Here is a 17,414-nt window from a genome sequence, read left to right as displayed (position 1 = left end):
ACGGATCCCTGGACACACCATAACATTGCGCCGTTAACGTTGCTGACTTTTAACGTTTATGGGTATGGCTGGTTGAATGCTTTCAATTATTAATTCATTTTAAATTTGTCTTTTTGGTCATCTCAACGTTGATAAATTCTCATCCTACCATCGCTACAGCGAATGAGAAATTGGTATTCGTCATTTGCCATTGAATACGATTGTAAAAAAAAAAAAAAAACCTGCATTGACCCAGGGTAGCCGTGCTGTTCGATGACATTGAGTTAACATGTGTCCCACTGACGTCGAGAACATAAACTCGCTTCCTTAAGTCTATTTTGAATTTTTGGGTAAACATTCTGTAATTTCACCTTCCACCTGTTTGGCGGTAACTGTGGCGGTCATGAACCGTTAACGCAGATGAATTTGGCGGTCCTGACGTGGCGTAGTTTATATTGGATCGTCGCTCCAGGGTTTGTCATTAGTGATGCATGTAGCCCTTAAACGAATCTGATTATTGCAACTTCGTCATGGTGCATGGCGTTCATAATTTTGACAACATGTATATATATATAAAAGTCAAGAAACACAAAACTCGAATAACATATGTTATTCCAGTTTTGTGTTTCTTGACTTTTATTATTGGATGTATTTACTGTATCAAATACCGAATTCTTTATTTACAACCTATATATATATATATATCCAAAATTGAAATAGAGTCTCAGTAATCGGATACTAATATTTAAAAAATATGAAAAGAAAACACAGAAATCCTCCGTAAAGCTTTAGCGCTTTCATTACATCTTCAGAAGCTTTACAAAAATGTATACATAGCAGTATCATAGTAACAGTGATTATGACGTCAAAGTAAGCGGAACGTTAAATGTCTATATTGTGACGTCATGGATAATGTACAACAATGATCTGGAAAAAGTACGGGAAATTTAAAGTTAATGCTAACATGTCATGCGATACAAAGGATGTCATATACGCCATCACATGTCCTGGATGCAAGGAATATTACATTGGTGAAACTGGCAACACTCTCCGTGCCCGTGTACGTGTACATAAGCAGCACATCAGTACACCTGAATACAGACAAATCCAGTTAAGTGCACACCTGGAAACGTGTGGTAAAAAACGATTTAACATTTTCCCATTTTATAAACTCAGATGTGCCAGTGCTATTCAGAGACGGGGAAAAGAAAAACATTTTATTGGTATTCTAAAGCCAAAACTTAATAGTCTTTTTTAATTGCCTATGATTTTCCCGTACTTTTTCCAGATCATTGTTGTACATTATCCATGACGTCACAATATAGACATTTAACGTTCCGCTTACTTTGACGTCATAATCACTGTTACTATGATACTGCTATGTATACATTTTTGTAAAGCTTCTGAAGATGTAATGAAAGCGTTAAAGCTTTACGGAGGATTTCTGTGTTTTCTTTTCATATTATATATATATATGTGTGTGTGTGTGTGTGTGTGTGTGTGTGTGTGTGTGTGTGAATAAAAGCACAAAAACCCAACAACACCCTACTTTCTTAAAGTGTCGGATCTGAGAAGATACAAGGCCAGTAAAGAAATTTATAAAAGCACTGAAAAGGTCATGACACTGTTGGTTATTTAAAACTCAAATTTTCGACGCAACCCGCGTCTTTATCAAGAGACATATATTACATAAACAAATAACACACAAAAACGACAAGTATCGATAAACTACATTGGTGACAAGAGTGATACACTGTTGTACTGAGTGATAAAAATGGTGGTGGTTTCGTTGTAAAGCGTGTTTACTGACTATGGTTTAGAGAGTTTGTACCATGGTCGGATCGGGATGAAAATAGAATTATTCTTGAAAATTACAGAAATCAGATATATTTAGAGGGAAAACTTACAAAACAATGTGATTATGGAATAAAATGGTGGGAAGATAATGATATGGAGTGATTAAGTTCAAAACAATATTTGGTAGTCCGTACCATTGATGATTCGGATATGGTGAACAGCGAAAAATAATGATTGCCAGAAGAACACGATTAAACAACAAACAAGGTCAATCAAAAGACACATATCTAGCATTAAAATCAACAATCGAATAGGTGAATGGGAGAGACGTCTAAGGAAAAAGATTCAGTATTATTTTTCAAGGTAATATATTTTTCAAGGTCAGACAAATTAAAGCCGCATTCTAGAAATTCTGATATCGCAACATAAAGAGCTATGCGAATCCGAACTTATGTTGATTTAGGATAATGCTTTACCATAGTTTAGAGGTCTCAAGATGATATATTAATGATATACTAGTCTTCAAGGTCAATACATTTTTTTCTTATTATCACCCCCCCCCCTTTTATTTTAAAAACAATGCAATTTCCCGTATTTTCTCAATCTGTCGGATATGTGCGACTTTAAAGCCGATCTCTATCTCTAAAGGGCAGCGAAATACGCAATGCATGCATAGTCTACACATATTTTCTATCATGACAAACTTCACTTTCGATGCAATATTTTGATAAATGGTTAGCCTCCGTAGAACTAAGATTAAAGATGGCGACCTTTGTGAACAGCTAGCTTCGTCGTTGCTAAGTGAATCATTGCGCGGCTCAGTTGACTTGTATTTTTCCGAGTTTATGTACATTTTGATAAACGAAGATTAGCATCTTTGTCTCTTGCATTAAATTATAAGGAATGACTTTAATTCTGGGGCAAGTTATACGAGTATAACCTGGTTTGGGTCAGTTTACGCTTTTTTATAATACGCTTCGCTTCGCGGATTATAAAGCGTAAACTGACCCAAACCAGGTTATACTCGTATAACTTGCCCCAGAATTAAAGTCATTCCTTAAATGTAATATATGTCTCTTGATAAAGACGCGGGTTGCGTCGAAAATTTGAGTTTTGAATAACCAACAGTGTTGTGGCCTTTTCAGTGCTTTTATATATATATATATATATATATATATATATATATATATATATATATATACATGTATATATATAATGCAAAATTAACACTGTTAAGAAATGAAAAATAACCAATCTTCTGCATGCACTTGAAATATAACCCACATGTTCTGCGTTTTCCTCCTTGGTTGGAATAATCAAATTGATATGACAAATATGTACATTCTGTTTTGTATAAAATCAGGGCGTGACAGATGCTCAAATACAAACAGTTCAGAGTACGTGTTTCATAGGGCTGACAAGGGATTACGTGAAGAGCGCAATCTATTTGCTACCATGGTTTCCTCTAGCGTTTTTTTGTACATGATCTAACCTAATAGCAACACAAACATCTCATTTCGTAATTTGTGTTCACAATGATTAAACAAGTTCTTTGGTTCAAAAATCAATATAAGGCATTTTCACATTTTTTAAAGCGCTGGGATATAACTTCTTCCAAAGCATGACGAAGCAGTGCATAAATGATGACAATATGTCTGCTACTGTGGTCTCATCCTGCCTTTATGTATGCAGCTTAAGTACAAATCATATAAATTCCACATCCGTAATAATGATAATAATAATAATAGAGTTACCATATACATGTAATCTTTATTTTTCTAATTTGATCATGATAATGAATATTTTGGCATTTTCATTAAAATCAATAAATCTATTATATCTGATATTTTAAATTAAGAAGTACTTTAATTGCAATTGGATTGAAATAAGTGTTATGACACATCCATGTAGAACTAAAGCAGGTATTTTGATGTTGTCTTTTCTATTTGGGTGAGCATAAATCACATTTCAATATAATTCTAATTCTAATTCTTTTTTAATTAAAAATTTTAAGTATAGATATATTAATTAAACACACTAGAGGTGGATAGGTGCTTAATAGCATGCTTCAGGGAAACAGACTATGTATCTAGCAGGCGTAATCACCCTCTGTTGACCGGTCACACCTGCCGTGAACCCTCTATATTGATCAGGAACAATCCGTAATCAAAATCCCAAAACATTGCAATACAAAAGTAGTCAAAAAGAAAAATAGATATATGATAAATCGGGCTTTTAAGTACATGCTGGATTGCATGTTTTCTTTTTTACCAAATAAGTCAGATCTGCTATATACATGAATTTCAGCTTTTCTTAGCACATAATTAAGAAATGACACCAACAGGGTGATCAGCACGGAACGAGGAGATTCAACCTGATTCACCTAATGCACAACCTTTGTAAACAAGTGATACGGTGTTTGTTACCTGGGCAGATACATTATCACCGCCACTATTGTTCTGTCAAATGATGATAAAAATGTAGCGACACAATTTATTCTGCTTTTACTTCTTTTCTGAGACTTTGACAATTTATTAAATGATATAAAATCGAAAGTGACATAGTAAGTAAGGACGTGATGCACACAATTACACCATGCTCCTTATTCTCCAGGTATCCCACCATCTTTGAAGTCGTTTACTGTACGAAATCACTAAACAGCACCCGCCTTGCTTTCATTTGCGGGACATTATGGGAAACAGGCTAATTATACTTATCAAAGAGCTTAAGCTCATCTTTTTATACCGCAGTGAAGATACAAATCGCCATGTATAATTGAAAATATCATTTATTTAACAAATAATTAAAAAATTATGAAACACTTAATATCGCTAACAATCATGAATTGTCTCTTCTATGTAAATATAAACAATGACCATATGATGGACAACAGTACACTGACCCGCTAAAAATAAGAAAGTAACAGACATGATGTAAATGTAAAAACTTTAAAAAACCAAAAAAGAACACGTCACATGGTTTTATTATTTTGTTATAAGAGAAGTTCATGCCTTAGCAACAGACCTTTACTTGGAGAGTCACTCAGACTAATTGCGCCAATTATTTTGGAGGTAAAGAATGGTCACCAGGTCAAAAATGTTAAGAAATGGTTTCACAACATTTTATATACTAATTGAAATTTGGCAGTAAAATTCCACATGAAAGACCTCTCTCGTTTTTATGCCAGGATCACTGCATGATTCATTCGCAGATCGTATATCATATTCTGTTTGAGATTCATCAACGGAATTTTAAATGAAGGGTTTGTTACGCAAATTGATGAAGTCTTTCAATTTCTGAGATTCAATCCAAAGGCCAACAGTACCAGTTCACGTAAGATAGCTAATTATCTCTGGATGATATGTTTGTATCTAATGTAACTGCGATTGATTTGCAAGAGTGTCCTGAAAATATGAATCTCATTTTTAAATCACAAATCAAATACATAATTCCCATTGTTACATATGCCTAAATTATGCAGCCCTTCACCACCAATGGTGACGTCTCCATATGAGTGAAACATTCTTGAGCGGGACGCTAAACAAAATACATTCAACCAACCTCCTCTATGATATGTTTTGCGTTTATTTATTCATTATCCATAAAAAATTTATATTCATCCCTTTGATATATGCACGTATGTATGGAAGCTTTTCATATTATGGCTTATCAAATCAACATGAAATAGTGCTATATCACTTGACTTTTTAACGCAAAGAGAGCAACATGAATCAAATGCAATTGGACAGTTATAATGATTTCCCTATAGAAGTAAATATCTTCTAGCTTTTCTGGATTTGGTATTTAAACCACCTAGTTAAATGTTGAATATTTCTATCACTCTTTAGAAAAAACAATGTTTCGTGAGTTGTAAATCAAAAAGTGTATAACATAGGACTTTCAAGTTCCAAGGCTACACATAGTACGCATCATCATCAACAATTAATGAAAGGCTACACATAGTATGCATCATCATCAACAATTAATGAAAGGCTACACATATTATGCATCATTATCAACAATTAATGATAGGCTACACATAGTGTGCATCATCATCAACAACTAATGAAAGGCTACATATAGTATTCATCGTCATCAGCAATTAATGAAAGGCTACACATAGTATGCATAGTCATCAACAATTAATGAAAGGCTACACATAGTATGCATCGTCATCAACAATTAATGAAAGGCTACAAATAGTATGCATCATCATCAACAATAAATGAAAGGTCTACAGACTCTATTCTCTCTAACAGTAGCATGAGTTTGGTATATCAAAGAAAACCCGTTTCTACAATTCCATCAGGAATATGGCATCCATTTACATACCAAACCTGTATACTAAAATGACGTCACAGAGGCATTCAAATGAGTGGGTGTCTACTGAACGAAAAACCCGTAATATTACATCTCAAAGGGATAATAAAAAATACACAATATGCAGGGGAAAATACTCAATAAGGTGATCAAAAATATTCCCTGAAAAAAGTAAAGAAAGCGTTTAAACTTATTAATTGGAATTCATGTGCAAACTTAGCCAATTCTTCATATTAAGATATTATATCTCAATTACTGTACACATTGATATGGCAAATGAAAAATATATAGATGTAATGATCACGTAATTAAGAAACCCCCATCATATATATAAAAAATATACAGAATACAGATACGTACATTATTTTTAGAATATGGCACAGTGCTACTTAAACAGTATTTTGTTTATTGCATTCATCCAAGCATAATTACCCATTATGTTAAGATATAAAAATTATATCTTAAGCATTCCACGGTGTGATTGAAATTCGTTCCCTCTCTTTTACAATCCATCACAGCTATATAACAGTAAGGAAATAACAGACAATATATAGATTTATAAGCTATTTGTGAAGAGTTCACAGAAACCGAGATTTGAAATGCCAGAAACATTCAACTCAATTTTCCTTATATTCCAAATCAAATTCTATATATCAAGACAGGAGAAACCTGGTACTGGATTGAGATGTTCAAAAACGTATCACAGAAAACTTAATCACTTGTTCACTTCAGTATAGCTAGGTGGAGGGGCGGATGGTTGGTTTTCTGTCGGTTGCCAGCCACCTGCTTGCTGGGATTGGAAAGGAGGTTGTGTATTATACCCTGTTGAATACTGAGTGGCGTAGTTTGCTGTCGGGTATAGACCAACACTGTTACCCGTCGGTTGTATAGTATATGATGCCTGTGGATATCCTGCTTGGTTTCCCATCGAAGCTAAAGAAAGTCAGGGCAAAGTAGTGGTTGAACATAGACAGTTAACAATGGCAGTTAATGATAGTCAGATATAATGTAAAACTTATACGGTACCAATTTTGATGCACCAGATGCGCATTTCGACAAATAATGTCTCTTAAGTGATGCTCAACCGAAATGTTTGAAATCCAAAATAACAATAAACTTGTAAGAGCTATTTTAGAGGAAAACAGAGTGCCAAAAAACTTGAGTCAAATTCGTCTAAAGATAAGAGCTATGTATAACTAAAGCGATGAATTGTTTAAAGGCAGTATTTAAAGATATCTGAAATTATCAAAAGCATTTATGTCTGATACCGGTACGTATTTTGATAATGAAGAAGTCGTGAATTGCTGAAGAAAAATAAAGGATAAGATTATATTACGGTGGTTAATATTTGCCAGTGAATCTTTTTTAAAAATTATTGCTCATACTAACCTTGATTTGTTTGACTTGGGTTTAACACCTGTCCTTGTATGGGCTTTTTTTTGCACACACACCAGCAAACTAGTCCAGTCAACAATGTGATCAAAACAATACCACCAATTACACCACCGATGATAGCCCCAACTAAAGCGCCATCTGTTAATAAAGAGATAGATACATTGTAGATAGATAGATAATAACTTTATTCAAACCAATATGTTCATTGTTCGAAAACATAATTTTTAGTCAAGAAAAACGTACAGTCCAAAACTTTGTTAGCTGTGACAAGTAGCTTAAATTTGGCGGGCGAGTAGTTTCCATTGCGACTCTCAAAAATTATATAGAGGTATTCATCCTGGGACCCACAGTATTTTTTGTTGTAATTTGCTGAACAGGTCACGTTCTGCAAAGGAAAACAATAGGTGTATACTGCATGTGATAACTTTCAAATGAAACGAGAACACTTTTCAATCATGATTTTATATCAAATAAAGTCGGCCAATTATATATGGAAATATCAAGACCCTCTATTGCATAATGAGAAATATTTCGAAGATCAAGAATAAAATACCATTTACAAACATATATAAAAAGATCCAATTATTTTTACGTATTTCAAAACAAGTGCTCTACTATAATATAGTCTAATTTTGATGAACTAGGTCATTGTCCGACTTGAGGAAAAATCTTTTGTTTTCGGCCGCTATATTCACATTAATAAACAAACATCAAAAGAGATAAATTGATTATTTTCTAAATATTGCAGGATTCTTTGTAGAACTGTTGTTCAATATTGTTCCTTTAAAACAAGTTTTGAAAAGTTAGACCATCCCAAAATTACAACACGAAGACAAACATAAATTTTTCTTTAAAAGCATCTTAAATTTGCTAACAAGAAAGCCAGGAAGAAAACGATATCCCAAAAACTACCATCTTTACAAATTATAGATGAAAGGTACATCAAGATGTGATATCTTTAAGCGCAATATCTAGAGCAAACAAGTAATAGATTCATTGATATTACCTGCAATGTTTCACCGTAATATGAAGATTTATACTTTAATTGTATGGCGCAATTTGGATCTGTAAATGCCAAAGGTGTAACGCAGACTTCATATTCATCAAAAGAGTCATCTCTTCCTGTAAATGAGTAGTCAGCACAGTGCGATAGAACTTCCTTTCCGTTGTATTCAACGTAAATTTGACGATCCTCATTAACAGCTTTCAACACAACTGAGCAGTCTTCTCCAAATTCATCTTAAAAATATTCATGAAAAATAATTATACAAGACAGTTGTACGCAATAATGATAATCTATAATTAGAATACTTTCTTTAATCACCAATACTCTTTATTCTCCACATTTGAAACAAATATTAATAGCTTGAAATCAATAAACAAGCAGGAGGTGGGGTAGATATTTGACACATCCTATTTTCTAGAGTAATTTTTCTGTTCAGAGCTATGGACGAATATGCATTATACCATGTTCCACCACTGCTACATTTTCAATACGAGCCTTGTCATCTAATATACATTTTACATTCATTGTTTTTATAGTTTTACGAGGCGCAATTTATTGACAAGCTTGAAAATGAGAGGAAAATTATCTTGCTAAAGCCTTCAACTTGACAATAGTAACAATATTAACATTTATTCATATGTCGCTTAATCTATTCATACGATACATCCCAGTGACCTCGAAAGAAATGTCAATACAGAGTCTTCCACATCATTTCATATTTGGATCTTTTACTGAATACAGACTTTAATGGTAAACTGACAACTTTATAACAAAAGGGATACGATTAGATTCTTCATCGTCACCTTCCCATATAGATATAGTAATATATCATTAACACCTGCATATGATATTTAGCCTTTCGTTTTAACGACCGTAACAAGTGCAACCTGTACTAGGTCGAATGATGTTTGACGTGTTTACACCAACTGTTAGGCCATTCTTTACGTGCCAACTTTGACTATGGATTACTCCGTTTATCAGGATAGATGGCTCACAGACGATGTGAACGATCTTCGCTTTGATACCAACTTCATTGTTCTTGTGTGAAGAATCAGAGTGATGGTAACGAAGATATTTTTGATGACTAGATCATGAGTATTTCTAACTTCCATTTTTATTGAAGAGGAAGCTGTCTATGATGTCGAAAAGCCTAGTATTTCATTGATCATGAGGAAATGTGGTGAAAGGCGTTAAAAAGTCATATGATTTATACTCAACTGTTAATGTTTTAAGGGCTTTGTTATTTCTTTACTAAAAGTTCTTTAGAATATTTGAGAATCTGCTTTTGACTTACAGCGCTTTTTGCACATGAAAAGGTGAAGATAACGAACAGTGATAAATCTCACAATTTCCACAAAGACTACATAATTAAGAGAAGGACAACCACGGAACCCTTGACACACTAGAGCTGGGATCAAGTGTCTATGTGAACTTACTCCTTCAACAATCAATTAGACAAAATGTAGAATAATCTCTCTTATTTGAAATCACTTCTGCGTTTGAAAAACAGCAATGAGAATGTGGATGTTCACTGGTATCCAGATAAATGCAATATCGACGTCATCCTGTCTGTCTTAAAATTGAGTTGGTAATTTGTCGTTACCGTCAATGTTCAATAAAATATCCAAATACATGTATAAAGCACAGCTGGAATACTTTGCAGTGTACTTTATTTCGAGTTGGGTTATACATGAAAGGTGAAGATAACGTACAGCGATCAATCCCATAACTCCAACAAGCAATACAAAGTAGATAGTTGGGCAAACACGGACACCTGGGCACACCAGAGGTGGGGTCAGGCGCCCAGGAGGATCGAATTAACATGTGCATGAAAATTAATATTGGTAATAGATGCAACGTTGTTGATGCATTTTAATGTGGAGTTCAAGGCCACAAAAAGATTTTTTCTTCTGTAGACATGTAGCAAGAATTCATAAATTGAAAGTACTACAAATGAAAAACTCTGTTTCCTACCTTATTATACATAAACGTCGTCTCAAAATACGCCATTTTTTCGAAATCATGTGCTGTTACATCTATTTTAAACCATTTGAAATGTTTTGAACACTAAATTGTGCGTCTGATCTGTCGGTTCAAAAAGTGCTATTAAATATTTTTCTTCAAAGAATAATGAGGTAACATGCAATTTTTCTTCATAGTAAATAAGCGCTATTTAAAGTTTGGAATTTTTCTCTGTGCTGCAATCCATATTTTTTTTTCATTTTTCTAACAAGTAAAGAAACGTGTTTTCTAAAATACCAACCGCAAAGTGCATTGACAAACTGCTTACGTAATACTTACATGTTTCGGTGTCCCCAAATGCTTCCGCAAAATATGAAATTGCAATAAATGAATATTCTACCCATCTTGAAAATTTCATCGTCTTCTGTCTCTTCAACCAAATCTAGATCTGCAATTTAGAATTTTAGATATGACAGTATTAGTTTACGTAATTACATAGATATGAGGGCGAGTCAATAAGTTACCAGCCTAACTTATTTCTGAACTGAAAAAGTCAGGGTCCTTCCCATTGGCCCACTCCTAAACTGCCGTCACGACCTCTTCGTCAGACCGGAAATGACGTTTACGGATATCCTTTTTCAAGTTTTTGAACAGGAAGTCGTTAGGAGCTAGGTCAGGCAAATAGGCAGGGTGTGGTATTAATTCATACCCGTTTCGCTCTACAGCATCAATTGCAACTTTGCAAGTGTGGACTTCCACGTTGTACTGTTGCATCAAAACACCTTTAAAGAGTTTACCACGGCATTTTTCACGGATAGTGCTTCTCAGCTGGTCTAGCAAGTTTGCATAGTACACTCCAGTTATTGTACTTCTCTTGGGTAAAAAGTCCAACATAATAACCCCTTTTGCGTCCAAAAATACTGAATTGAATTGAATTTATTTCTCATCACAATTAAACAATTGTATACAGAGATTTAGTACATATATCTTATATAAAAGTGATGGTAATATATCATTAAATGTTTGAAGGTATGTGTGAGTATGGAGATAGGTAACATATGCAATTTTAGATTCGAGTAGTCATTGGGTCGGGGAGCAGAGATTATTAATATTTTTTTTATAAAGGAACACAATTTTCTTAGAAAAGATTGCTTGTTTGAATTCATTATATTTTTAAAAGTGATGATGTTTTTAAAACGTATTTGTTTTAGTGATAAACATTGTTTTCTTATATCATTCAGAGATTTGCAATTAAACAGGTAGTGGAATTAATCACCAACTTCATTTAATTTCACATTTATTACAATGTCTTGTTTCTCGGGGCTCGTTTCGCCAGCGTCCACTTTCAATAGGTAAATGATGATTACAGGTTCGAAATTTACAAAAGGTTATAGCATCTTTTCTGGGTAGGATATCCAAATATTTTTCAAATTTTAATTCATCCTTGTACATTCTATAGTTTATAGTTTTTGATAGCGTTTTGATGTCAGAATTCCACTTTTACTTGAATTGATCGAGTAAAATAAGTTTTACTTTTGACTTGAGCCAGTTTGGATTTTGCCAAATGTTAGAAAGTCCGCAATTGTTAAGGATATTTGACACGTTCTTGAACCAAGCAATCTCTTTCGCGTATTGGTCTGTAACATTATTACCCAGTTTTAACAGGAGATTCGCTATTTTTGTTTTTTTACTAAGTGCAATTTTGTGCCAAAATGAGATAATACGCGTTTGTATTTGTATGTGTATGGGATGTCGGCAAAGTTCACCGTACACCATGCAGTTGGGGGTAGATTGTTTTAATTTCAATAATAATTTACAAAATTTAAGGTGGACTCTTTCTATAATTGCATTATTTGAAAATTCCCACATCTCACAGCCGTATAATAAGATGGGTTGAACAATTTTTTCAAATAAATCTGACTGTATTGATAGGTTATGTAAACGTCCTTTTTCAGGAATCTCATAAACTGCTTTATTGGCGTTTTCTACTTGTTTTTGTTTGGCTTTTTTGAATGATTCTGATGTGCTAAATAAGATACCCAGGTAGTTAATGTCGTCAACAATTTCAATGTTTTTGTCGCCACAAACATAAGTTTGATGCCGTTTTGGATTACCCTTACTGATTATTAAATTTTTTGTTTTGTTAACGTTTATCTTTAAATTCCATTTTTCGCAATATTTATAAAAATGATTAATTTGGACCTGTATTTGTTCTGCAGATTCAGCTATCAAGACAAGACAGTGTCATTGGCATATAATAATGCAAACAATCTAAAGTACAAATTCAAATGCTGTTCAAACATTTCAGATATCATGGGTAAAACATCAACAATATTGTGCTGAAAAAAGTCTTGCATGTCATTTAAATATATTGAAAATAAGAATGAAGACAAATTTTCCCCTTGTCTAACACCATTTTCACAATCAAAAAAATTTGAAATCTCATCACCATGTACTATTCTTGATTTGATATGATTGTACATATTTGTAATAACATTATACATGTGTCCATTGATATTATTTGCACAAAGTTTGTACCATAGACCTTTCCGCCATACATTGTCAAATGCTTTTTTCAAAATCGATGAATGCACAATAAAGCTTTTTCGTTTTCAATTTCAGTAATTCCGATAAAGTGTATATTGAAAATAAATGATCGGTAGTTGAATATTGTTTTCTGAATCCTGCTTGATTTTCATGTAGTATTTCGTATTTTTTTGCAAATATGTTCAATCTATCGTTCTGTATCGATACTGTGACCATCACCTTGCCAGCAGATGGTTGCGTCTTGAACTTCTTTGGCCTCGGAGACCCAGGCTCAAAATATTGGCAACTCTGGGCTTTATTCTCTGGCTCATAATAATGAACCCAAGTCTCATCTACAGTCACCAGACGCAAACGAAAATAATCTTTTGACCTAAAACGCTTTAACAAGGCGCTGCATACTGATGCTCTAGGTGCCATTTGCTCATCGCTAAGGGATTTGGGTACCCAACGGGCTGTTAGCTTGTGCATACCGAAACGATCATGTAAGATTGTTGAAACGCTACCACATGCAATGCCTAATGCCTGCGCTATTTCGCCTATCACATTTCTTTGTCGGTGGCGGGATCCGGGTTAGAATAGGTCCTCAGTACCCCTTGCTTGTCGTAAGAAGCAACTAAATGGGGCGGTTATGCAGATGCGACCGCAGAAACCGTGGCCCCGTGTTACAGCAGGTGTGGCACGATAAAGATCCATCCCTGCTCAAAGACCATAGGCGTCGAGCACAGGCCTAAATTTGCAGCCCTTCACCTGCATAAAATATTCTCGAGAGGGACGTTAAACAATATTCAATCAATCGTTGGTGGCATCCAATGGGCGTCCAGACCTGGCTTCATCTTCTAAAGACGTTTTACAGCGTTTGAATTTCCCTACCCAGAATTTAACCTGAGCATAAGATGGTGCAGGAGACCCACATACATCGGTTAACTTGCCGTGTATTTCCTTGCCTGTTTTACCTTTTAAATACAAGTACCGAATTATAGCATGGTACTCAATTTTAGATGAAAAACATGCCTTTGCATCACTAGCCATGTTTGACATTCAATATCTTATTAAAGAATAACTCGATACAAGTGCAATTTTGTACCCAGGTATAAAACATGTATTGAAACAAAGCATGAAAATCGTGACCAGTCTCGGTCAATCGGAAATGGAATAGCCTGGTCACTTATTGACTCACCCTCGTAGTTACATGCCGCACACACACCACTACGACTCGAGCTACACCTAGCAACGTGTGTCCAGCGCGCTAAACCGCTCGATCACCTAGGCAAACTTGCTTTCGGCGACGATAGGATTCTCGCTACGTTGCCCCACGTTACGTGGCCATTGAAAATGGAAATAGGGTGCAAACATAAAGTTTAGAGCATCATATATGCACAGAGCTACAGGTTCCATATATGAAATAATCTATCAGAGATTACAATTAACTCTTACACTGTAAATAAACATGAATGCCCTAAGAGAAGTGATATTGAATATAAAGCATAGAGGAATTCACTATGCATGCCGGACACCCACTTCCACTATTACCCTGGGTTGAACTCAACACTTGCGAAACCATATCATATATCCATCCATCTATCTACAATGTGTCTATCTATCTATCTATCCATTCATCCATCTATCTAAGTATGATATATGTACATATGCTAGTATATTTGAATGTTCTGGAAAAAAGTCCCCATGAAACAATATCCATCTGCAATTTTAAAATGGTGCAGCTGTTTTAATTCATGAACAAATATTTTGCAATGTAGAGGTTATTTTCACGGTCTATATATTCTCGTATACTTATCATTCTCATTACAGCACACTGGAATAAAACCCGTGTCGTGCATGGCTCCAGTATCACTTCTATCTTGAGTGCACTATAAAAATGAATCAGATGGTATTGCGAAATGTGCACTTAAACGGAAGTAAAATTTTAGAGTCCCACTAAACAATATGAATATGTATATCCCGTTGTTTTACAAACTGTGTCAATTTTTAAAAATCCATTTTCAATAACCTGTTAGAATGTTTAAAAAGAAAGGGTAAAATATACATAATTTTACCCTTTTGTCAGAACATGGCTGCAAATCCCTATCCAGTGACTACACCCCCGAAAAAAAATATGCCAAAGTCTTTGATATTGATCTACTTTATTACACTCAAAATATGTAGTTGATCCGACAACCTCGCTTCCATCACATTTTGCATGGTTTTCTCGTAGACAAGCTCTTAAAGCGTTAAATCAGAGGTGGGTGGTTTTTTTTTTAATATAGAGGTTTTAAAATGCTTGAGAGATTTTTATATATGGTAATGCTTTATTCGTGCGCTTTCTGTCTTAGTGGATCTATGAATATTCATATTTATTGAATATATCAATCTGAAGGTTTGAAAATGGCTTAAGAAATTATTTTTCATGTAATTATATTTGAGAATGCTTTGAGCGTGAATTTTACTGCTTATGAATATTCATATTCAAAAAATGAGATATTAACTTTGATCTCTTTTTAACCCTTACAACCCTATGTGGTTTCAATTTACACATAGGTCGTAAAAATTACATTAGTGCACAAGACACTGATCGATCTTCTCCTTATTAAAAAATTATAATATTGTAAGATCTCTGTTAATTCAGAGATAAAAATCAGTGTTACATTACGATTTATTAGACTAAAACTCCTTGTTGTCATAAACTGTAATTAATCAGTGATGCATTTCGAATATAAATATACATATATTTTCCCATTAAAATGTAAATATATTGATGATCATTATTTACTAATGTCATCATATTTTCATTCAAAACACTTATGATCAGTTCAAGATGCTTCAATCTATGATTTACAGGTATTTAGGACTTTCCCTCATAAACTCAATGAATATAAACACAGCTTTTATGATCAACGTTTACAAAAGAGATGACAAACAGAAAAAATAGTGATTTAGGTTTAATCAAATTCATATAGATAAGGCTATATTGACTGACAATGAAAACAAAATTGGTACCTAATCTTAATATATCGCTGTTTGTATACAAGTTGTATCTCGCATTTGACTACGTACTGCACATCTAGAGTGTGCTGAAATTTAACCCGAATATGGAATACACAGCTGAATGAATGATCGATTTTTAATTGTTTATCATTTGCTTTATATTACATGGTAGACTATAATTACGCAGTTCTGACATAAAAGTGAATTATTGTGTAACATTAATACTAGAATTCACGACATATATGAGTATCATACCTTCTGGTAATATAAACACCCGTGGAGTCAGCAGAAAGAAATGTATGGCTACCCACACTTGTCAACAAAAATATTTAAGTGTAAAGAAACATCAACAAATCCCGTTCACATACGCCCATTTAGTAATAGGTGTAAATTTTACACATAATGTGCGGTATGTAAATGTAAGTTTTGCAATGCGTTCAAATGTACTTGCAAATTGTGTGTAGGACAGTACTTTCTAGAACAATGGATGCATTTTAAACATTTCAAAGATAGAGAAGAAGATGAATATATCCTTATGATGTAGTCATATATTTCTCATTCTTTGTTCAAATGTCACTTAAAATATCATTTCATATTAGTGACACGGGAGAAGGTCACTGCTCTCTTTTATATACGACATGATGAATGTTTTTTTTTTTTTCTTCAGAAAATAATGATACCTTTTTGGCCAGTTTCGACTCTTTTTTTTTTTTCTTTTTTTTTTTTTTAGAAAATGGTGATATATTTTTAGCCTATATATATATATATATATATATATAGAAGAATTCTTTGTTTTGACTCTATCTGGCGTCAGTTTTAATGAGTTCTGTTCAGTCTTGACGCTGGGTCTTATCAGACGTTGTTATTGTACCCTATTAGACTTGATCATTTCATTATGTGGATGTTTTGTTTGTTATCAACCTTTGTACTTTAGTTTTAGTTTGCATTTTTTATTCAGTTTTCATTTCCGTGTAAATATTATGTCGTCCTGAAGAAGGAAGAAGTCGTCCCGAAAATTGGACAATTCACTGTTGTTTGTGTCGTTGGTAATTTTTAGTGCTTTTTATATCCTTATTTATTTGAAATCGTATCTACTATTAGATCCGTCACTTTGGAGATGAATATTGGGGTTTGTTGAGTGTTGTTAAAAATGCATCAAAAGTAAATTTACTCACATTTATAAGTTGATTTCCATGAAGTCTGATCAGATGTAAATGTTGCCCGTACTGTAGAATTTGCTTACCCATGCATTCACATACGCTATGGGCGCAAATTGTACTCCTTCATTGGCTGACCTGTATTCATATTCTTATGAGGCAGCATTGATTGTATTTAAAAGCTTTTAGTTGCGAGGGGAAAATCCCTTGCTGTGGCTTAAGCAAGATATCGACGACGTTTTATCTATAATTAACAATGCCCACTTCCG

The 17,414-nt window shown here is 33.9% G+C and overlaps 1 protein-coding gene across 2 annotated transcripts; it reads right to left on the bottom strand.

Moving 5' to 3' along the window:
* Window positions 1-4,546: 4,546 nt before the first annotated feature.
* LOC125656129 (uncharacterized) lies at window positions 4,547-16,310 on the bottom strand. Of its 2 annotated transcripts, none has more exons than XM_048886715.2 (6): window positions 16,244-16,310; window positions 10,799-10,907; window positions 8,498-8,730; window positions 7,735-7,876; window positions 7,486-7,629; window positions 4,547-7,029 (listed from the first exon to the last, which is right to left on the bottom strand). In XM_048886715.2, the coding sequence occupies exons 2-6, from the start codon at window positions 10,875-10,877 to the stop codon at window positions 6,812-6,814; spliced, it is 816 nt and encodes a 271-aa protein (XP_048742672.1). In that variant the 5' UTR covers window positions 10,878-10,907; window positions 16,244-16,310; the 3' UTR covers window positions 4,547-6,811. The 2 variants fall into 2 exon arrangements, with proteins under 2 accessions (XP_048742672.1, XP_056000593.1); XM_056144618.1 differs by having other exon boundaries at window positions 10,799-14,874; window positions 16,244-16,293.
* Between the last annotated feature and the right edge of the window lie 1,104 nt (window positions 16,311-17,414).

Source organism: Ostrea edulis, chromosome 7, assembly GCF_947568905.1.
Source record: "Ostrea edulis chromosome 7, xbOstEdul1.1, whole genome shotgun sequence".
Taxonomy (NCBI): Eukaryota; Metazoa; Mollusca; class Bivalvia; order Ostreida; family Ostreidae; genus Ostrea; species Ostrea edulis.
Note: the sequence above shows the minus strand (reverse complement) of the source record. Positions and strands in the feature narration are given on the sequence as shown.